The 8,651-nt window shown below is 33.8% G+C and overlaps 1 protein-coding gene across 1 annotated transcript in view; it reads left to right on the top strand.

Moving 5' to 3' along the window:
• Positions 1 to 5,018: 5,018 nt before the first annotated feature.
• Positions 5,019 to 8,651, top strand: part of CSN2 (casein beta) — a 9,960-nt gene continuing 6,327 nt past the window's right edge. The window contains exons 1-3 of the mRNA XM_006873787.1: positions 5,019 to 5,069; positions 6,630 to 6,656; positions 6,894 to 6,920. Of these exons, the coding sequence (XP_006873849.1) occupies positions 5,019 to 5,069; positions 6,630 to 6,656; positions 6,894 to 6,920 (105 nt within the window). The remainder of the gene's footprint in view (positions 5,070 to 6,629; positions 6,657 to 6,893; positions 6,921 to 8,651) is intronic.

Here is an 8,651-nt window from a genome sequence, read left to right as displayed (position 1 = left end):
TTCTATGGCTTCAGTGACTCTCTACTTTTGATTCTTCTATCTGCTGCTCTGTATTTTTTCCTATTTCCTTTTCCTCTATCTCTTAAATGATGGAGGTATTTGAGTTTTGTTCTGGGTCAGTTTTTCTTCTCATTTGCCATTCTTCCCTCAGGGAGGTTCATTTACTCCTTTGTTTAAAATATATATATATTTTTTACAATTATACTTAATGATTTCTCCCTTGGACGTTACATTTAATTTACAACAGCTATCTGGACTCCCTCAAACATTCCACATATAAGATTTAACTCACCATTCCCTTTCTAATTTCATACTGTCTTTATATTTTAGTTTATAACACAGCCAACTCTTCAATCACCCCAAAATATTTTATTCATTATTCAAGATACTTATTTAATTGCACATTTCTCTCTCCATTGTCTAAGATTCCTAGCACCGTTTGTCTAGTTAGGTCATCTTCTTGTCAAGCTAATTCTAATGTAAAAACATCCTAATCCAGTTTCCTCTACTGGATTACCTGAGATATTGTTATATAGTCATAAAATCCAAGTAATTTTATACACTTTCCTTATTTTAAAACTCTAATATTTCCCCTTTTTCCTAATGAAGTATGCCATACCCCATGTCTGATTTCAAAAGTACCAATTTTTGTCCTTTGCAATACTAATTTATGCCCTACCTCTTAAAATATGGCACATGTGAATATTGTTCTTCATGCTCCTGCATTTTCTTCAGTTTAAATGTTTTATTCATATCTCTTCAACTCTGAAAATTCCACTTATTCAATGCCCAAATGAAATAGTATTTCCTTAGTGAAGCAGGTACCGGTCCTAGCGGACTGTTCACATCTATTCTACCAGTCACACATAATTTCTGAATATTTGAAACCAAAATAGTAAGTACACTGACAGCCAACTATTATTACAAAATGTCAAGAAAGTTAAACTATGAGTTTTGGCTCACTGTATGTGACCAAATAGAATAATTTATATCTTTCCTATGGAAAAACATGCATGGGTTTTAATGGTATCTCTGCCATTGACAAGATGATTTCTAGCAAGTTATGTAACATTTTTGTATTTGTTTGCTCAACTAAAATATTGAGAAGAGAGATGCCTCACGACCTTTTTGGTTTTGTAGGAATTGTACAAGGTAATGTTTATAATGTCTTTAGTTTCTATAGGGGATTAGCAGTAATACCACTAAATGTTGTTAAGTTCCATCAAGTCGCCTCCAACTCATGGCAACCCTGTATATGGTTTCCTAGGAGTGACTGATGGGTTTGAACTTCCAAACTGTGGTTCTCAGTTCAGTGCTGATCCCACTAAATAGAGTATCTGTTTCCTTCTTCTTCTTCTTTTGTGTTAAATACAAAATAAAGTAATTAGTATTTGTCAAATAAGTGTCCATGGCTTTTTGCACAATTTTTGTCATAAATTTATCCAGATTTTTGCCTATACAAGTCTTCCAGCTTCCTTTTCTGAGTTGTTCCATAGAGACAAAGGTGTGTTTCTCTAACATACAAATTATTTGAGAGAAATAATTCTGAGATCTAAGCAATTTGCTTTACATGACTCAGCTATCACCATGAATTTGTTTACTTGTTAATTTCTTCATCATAGGATAAAACACTCATGGGTGCTCACAGTAGAATAAAATTTATTTTTTGTGAAGTTTCTGAATATCTCCCAAGTGGGTATTAAAACAGGCTAAAAAGACCAAATTGTGTGCACAATGACTTGATGATTGAGTGAGAGCCACTGTCTTTCAGTTACTGTCTTTAGTTTGGGGACAAATGCATTTACTGGACAAGCTTCCTTTATTAGTTTATGAATTGCTCTCTTGTTAAAATGCTCTGAAGATTTCTAGGGACAGATAATAGGTAGAAATCATTTTCTAGTGATGCATACTTCTTGGAATAGAATCTCCCTATTGATTTGATTTCAAACCACAAAATTAGCAGATAGTCAATAAAGTATATAAACAGCCACAAAAACAGACAGATGATCATTCACTTAGTTCCAGCTTTACTTCTTGTTTTCTATCTTGGAAAAGGTAAGAATTTTAGCTATAACACCTATATAGACCCTTCTAACAATTGATTTCAAAGTAGGTTAATACATAGAAAAATATAATTGTTTGATATATATATATATATTTAAATAAGAATACTTAAGATAGTAAAACTATTATTTTTCAAAACTTAGATTTAAAAATAGAAGTGCAGGGTAGGATTTTATAAAAATTGTAATGACTCTGTAGGCTTACTGAGTCTAGGAAAATGTATTATTGGTAATTTCTTTTTTGTTTTTATGTAAGTATAAAGCTGGCTATATCACGAGGAAATCTGTTAATTGAATTAAGTCTCCTGATTTTATTTAGCACACCACAGTCATAAAAACAAGTATTTATAAATTACTATGAGAAAATTATATCCAGTTGGTAGTTTACAGAACTAGCATATTGAGTCAAGAAACTAAGGCAGTTGCTTGGAAATATTTACTACTGGAAATGCTTTAAAATAATTCATTTTATGAGAAGGGAGCACTCATTACATTTATCTTGAGCATTCAACTCCCCAGTTATCACCTAGGTTACGGTATTTCAAAATAATACTAAATTCTTTTTTGTTGTTATGTGCCCTTGAATTGATTCCATATCACAGTGACCCTGCATAGGGTTTCCAAGAGAGTCAGCTGGATTTGAACTGCCAATCTTATTGTTCACAGTCCAGCACTGATCCTACAGTGCCACACCAGGAAAATAGAAAATTAAAATAAAAGTAAGCAAAGTCTTTGCTTATAAGAAAATTTAAGATGACACAAATATAAGTTAGAAACAAATAACAAAAAAAAAGCAATGACTTGATTATTATCAGGTTATTATCAGACATGTTATCAAGAGTGACCAGTCCCTGGAGAAAGACATTAGACTTGATAATGTGGAGGGTTCATGAAAAAGAGGAAGTTTCCCAATGATATGTATTATCACAGTGACAGCAGTAATGGGCTCAAGCATATCAACTTGTGAGAAGGGCATAGAACTGGGCAGTGTTTCATTCTGTTGCTTATAGGGTCACTAGGAGTCAGAGTTGAATTAACAGAATTTAACACCAACAGCAACATTGCTGAGATGAATAAAAATTGTTGTTCTGACTTAAAAACATGTATTTAAACAAAGAAATGCACAGAATTAACCCTATATGTAATAAGCTCTAACAGAGTATCAGATTCTATGTTAGAATACTGATGATACAAATTTATTTAGAAAATTATAGTAAACTAAATAAGTAAATAGATCCCAGGAAAAATCTAGAAAAGCATATTTATTTTTCCAAAAAGCAGTAATAGTAGTTAGATGCCATTGAGTCCATACTAACTCATAGAGACCCTACAGACGACAGAATGAAGCTCTACTCAAATAGAAGCATTATACAGAAGCATTATTTTAAGTCCTTCATATGTTGGGAAGGACATTTTGCAGGTAAATTAGTGACTTGTTTTTTACTGAAAGATTCTTAGTCCACAAATTTAGCTTACCAACCTAAATTGAAGATTGGGTCTAAAGAATATTATGTCATAAACACAATACTTTCAAACTATGTATGTAGATAGAAAATGCAATAAAGGCAAGGAAAAATAATCATTTAGTAAGTATATTTTAGTGAAAAGTGTTACAAATATTTCACTAGAAGAGGTAGCAGACAAAGGAATATAAAAGGTAACCAAAGGAAACCAGACGTTTTGTTAAATAATCAAGAGATTTTGGACACATTTTAGCAGGGTGGAAAAAAGTGGCATGACATATGCTTTTGGGAATCATATGACATAAAAGAGAAAAGATGTCATTAGATTATGGAGTAAAGTCTCCATAGTAGGTGTGGTGGACAAACAAATCAATGAGTTAAAGAAAGCATCAGGATAGAGCAGCAGGTATGTTGCTGTGGTTGTTAAGAAATGTCCAGTCAGTTCTGACTCACAGTGACCCTGTGTAGGATTTCCAAGGATGCAAATCTTTTCAGGATTAGAAAGCTTCATATTTCTCCCATGGAATGGCTGGTGTTCTCCAGCCACTGACCTTCATTCACAATACAGTGCTTATGCTAGGGATCCACTGTGCAGTATATATAGGATATATTTAACGCTCAGTATACTGGAAATAAAGGAGCTCTGGTAGCGTAGTGGTTACAAATCGGGCTGCGAACCGGAAGGTCAGCAGTTCGAAACTACCAGCTGCTCTGCAGGAGAAAGATGAGGCGATCTGCTCCTGTAAAGATGTACAGCCTCGGAAACCCTACTCAGGGTCGCTATGGGTCCAAACCGACCTGATGGCACTTAACAACAACAACATACTGGAAATAAGCAGATATGATTAAACTCTATATTCATGGAAATCTTTCCAATAGGAAAATGGAACAAATAAAAATAAAATATAATCTCGAAGAAAACATCTCCTTCGTATATATATTCTGGTTGGTCAGTCTACCCCAAAAGAATGGAGACTTCTTCAGAGTTAAGAATTTAGAACCCCCACCTCACTCCCTGCCTCACCCAATCACTGTATCTCTAGTACATGGACACTATCTGGCAAAGAAAGATGCTAAAGGAATATTTTCTCAAAAATGAATAAATTTTAAAACTTTCTGTAAATGTTTATAATATCTTTATACTTTTTTACAAAAATGCAAATTAGTGAATGTGATGAAAAGAGTGTGCTGGAGGTTGTGTTTTTGTTGCTGTTAGGTGCCATGGAGAAGTGAAAATATTTGAATGACTGACAATGAAATTTATATTTAATATGAAAGAATAGTAAGATCTTGAACTTGGTCCTACAATAAAGTCTCCATCAATATATATATTTTTTTTCTAAAATGCACATTTTTAAAGATACATTGTCTTAAGGTTTTTTTTTTTAAGGCAAAACTGGCCCTACCTAAATAAGAACAAATAAGAAAATGTATCAGATTGATGCAATAAATTAATGTTTACTCATTTCACTTTTCATAGGACTTGATAGTCATGAAGGTCTTCATTCTCGCCTGCCTGGTGGCTCTTACTCTTGCTAGAGAGGTAAGTATAGATAGACATTTCTAAATAATTAACATGTAATGGGCTATCTGATTATATGTAAAGAATAATATTACCAATATTTTTAAGTGTTCCAAAAGTACAGAATTGCAACAAAATATTTTGGCTTCTGGAAGGGGCCCTGGTAGAGTAATAGCTGAGGAATCAACTGCTAACTGAAATGTCTGAGGTTTGAACCTAATTGTACAACTGCTTTGTAGGAGAAAGATGAGGCAGTAGACGTCATAAAGATTTGTTGTTTTTGTTATTAAGTGCCACTGAGTTGAATCTGACTCAGCTACTTTGTATAGGGTTACCAAGGAGTCACTTGTGCATTTGAACTGGTGGCCTTGTGGTTCAGACCAACCTTGCAGTCAGTCCAGTGCTTATCCTACAGTGCTACACCAGCACTCCTCATAAAGATTTATAACCTTGGAAACCCTATGGAGCAGGGTTTCCAAGGTTACAAATCTTTATGAGGATTTATAAATAAACCTGTCCTGTAAGGTATCTATGAGCTATAACCCCAACAGCAACGAGTGTGGGGTATGCGTGTCTATTTGTGTGTGTTTTGTCATCTAAGAAAATGGTTGACGTTCCAGTGTGTCAACTCAACTGCTTACAGAACCACAAAACTAAATTTGATGCCAATACCTTTGTGCTACCAGTTCCATAAGGAAAATCAACAATTAACAAGCAACAAAGAAAATATGGAAGGGAAAGAAACATGAAAGCAACAAAAAAGAAAACTATTGCAGACACCATCACATGACTGTGGAAGTTATATAAAAATATCTCATTCCCATGATAAAATATATGTATAAGTCCTGGTGTGGGCTATAGGATCAGCATTGGACTGCAAACCATAAGGTCAGCAATTGAAACCCACCATCTGCTCCTTGGAAACCCTGCACAGGGTCACTATGAGTCACAACAGACTAGATGACACTTAACAATAACAACAACATTCATAACTGTAGGGCATTGTATCAAATCCAGTCTATGTGTGTCTAAAAACACACAAAGTATCTGGTCATACCAAAAATATCATAAAAATAATCACAATAATTGATTTCTTGTTGTTAAGTGCTTCAAGCGACTCTGTATAATCAAGTTTTCAAAAAGCGACTGGTGGGTTTTAGCTGTTTCACTATAGGATAAGATTGTGGTTCAAACTCGACAGCTGTGTTTGGAAACTAAACAGTTCACTATGAACTCGATGTCACATGACAACAACCTAGCAGGTACCAGTCCAGTGCTTATCCTATAGCACCGCACCAGGATGCCTATAAATACATATCATAATAACTCCTTTTCTATAACTCATCAAAAGTTTATGCTATATATAGGTAGTATAAAAATATACCAATATAAAAATAACTAAACTTAAAGGTGCTATCATGATCTTACAAATGTTTCAGAATATGTATAGCATTTGTTTTTATTTCTCAAATAAATGTATGAGATTGTTCTTTATAAAGGAAGTGAAAATAAGTAGGAATCATGATTAATAATGAATTAAAAAATAGAAGCATTTATAATGGTGTTTTTTTTCTTTTACAGAATGAGGAAGTTTTTGTATCCACTGAGGTAAGGTATTTATATTCAAAGAAAACTTCCCAAGCATAAAGCAGTAACAAATTGGTGTGGCACTGTAAGATAAGCAATGGACTGCTAACAATAAGGTCAGCAGTTCAAACCCACCAGCTGCTATTCTGAAACCCTACACACGGTCTATATGAGTTGGAACTGACTCAAAGACATTTAACAACAGCAATAACAAGAGAATATTAAGACAGTTTTGTTTTTGTTTTTTTCCCTTTACAGTTTGTAGAAAATTTTTCTAGCAATGAGGTAAGACAATTATATTCAGAGGCAATTTCTCAGTTTTATAAAAAATAGGATATTGTGTTTATCTTTTCAATGTATGCCATATTTAGCTATTTTCTAATTTAAATGATAAATGCTAATATAATGTTGTTGATAAGTGTCTTTGATGCACTTGTGATTCATAGCAACCATGTATAGGGTTTCCCAGGAGTGGCTGGTGGGTTTGAACCACCAACTTTGTGGTTAGCAGTCCACTACTTAGCCTACAGTACCACACCAGGACTCCTAATATATAATATAAACAATAATATGTTTAAGAATACTAAATGTCTTGAGAATTCTGTATTCTAGCAATTTTTAAGTTGACTTGCTACTTGAATTTTAAAATCACTTTGCTCCCATTTTAGCAATCCTGTTTTGTGTCTTAACTTTTAACTGAGTACTTTTCATTCTAACTTCATTCATTGTTTTGATAATTATTTGTTAGGCACTTCAAAGAATCAGTCATTGCCTAGATACTTACTGTAAATATAAGAATGCCAATTCCAATAGAAAAAAAATTAATATAACGAGTTATTAGACATGCAAAGAGACATATTTTGCAATTATAACTGTTGTTGTTGTTAAGTACCATGGAGTCAGTTCCCACTCATTGTGACCCTGCACAGGGTTTCCGAGGCTTCAAATCTTTATTGGAGCAGAAAGCCTCGTCTTTCTCCCACAGAACAGCTGGTAATTTCGAACTTCCAATCTAGAGGTTAGCAGCCTGATTTGTAACCACTATGCTACCAAAGTCACTTGAATAAATAAGCAAGCAGACACAGACACTGGAGTTGAAAAACTTGTCTGAATGACTCAGATAGATTTTTACCCTTGCACCATCATTTTTGGGTCTATGTTCACCTGCTAATTTAATAATATATCTACATATTTTGTCTCTTCAAAAAGATTATTAGATTTTTAGTGGAAATGTTTATTTCTTATATTTAATTGACAAACATTTCTAAGCCTAACATGTAACAATTCAAGTTAGAATGATAAATAGAGTGTATCAATAGTTACCAAAATGTACTTTCAATGAATATTATATTCTTAGAATCATAAATAGTGATTGTCATAGAAAGTGATTAAACAGCACTATCTAATATAGCTTTAAATTTTTATGTTCACTAACTTTCTTGTCTTGCTTAATTGTTCTATCTGTATATATATATAGTTGTTGTTAAGTGCAGTAGAGTCAGATCCAACTCATAGTGAACTTGTAAGGTGACCCTTTATCGGGTTTCTGAGGAGCAACTGGTGAGTTTGAATGACGACCTTGTGGTTCAGTCTGACTTTGCGTTCCAGTGCTTGTCCTATGGTGCTATGCCAGCACTCCTATATATATAAACACGAACCCATGAGGATAAGCCAAAAATGTATTGCTACAAAATCATAGAAATCTTTACTAAGCAACAATGTCAAAATGTGAAGCTATTTGCTATTGCTATGCCCTCCATCTAGGTCTATACACTCCCTTAAGCGGTGTTTCTATCTCTCTAATCCTACCCTGAAAAATTCTGAGTTCTTTGATATATACCATGTCAAAACAATAGTGTGGGCATCTTTGAGGGACTAACATATTGTACTTTTTACATGTTCTTTGCATTTTTAGAACAAAAAAAAGTCTGAAGGGGCAAGATCAGGGCTATATGTTTCATGGAGTATGGTTTTCCAAAGAAATTGTCATGGGACAGCCCTTGTTGCACACAAAGA

Source organism: Chrysochloris asiatica, unplaced genomic scaffold (genome assembly GCF_000296735.1).
Source record: "Chrysochloris asiatica unplaced genomic scaffold, ChrAsi1.0 scaffold00254, whole genome shotgun sequence".
In the NCBI taxonomy this organism is placed as follows: Eukaryota; Metazoa; Chordata; class Mammalia; order Afrosoricida; family Chrysochloridae; genus Chrysochloris; species Chrysochloris asiatica.
The sequence above is the reverse complement of the archived record's forward strand: the minus strand, read 5'-3'. Positions and strand labels throughout refer to the sequence as shown.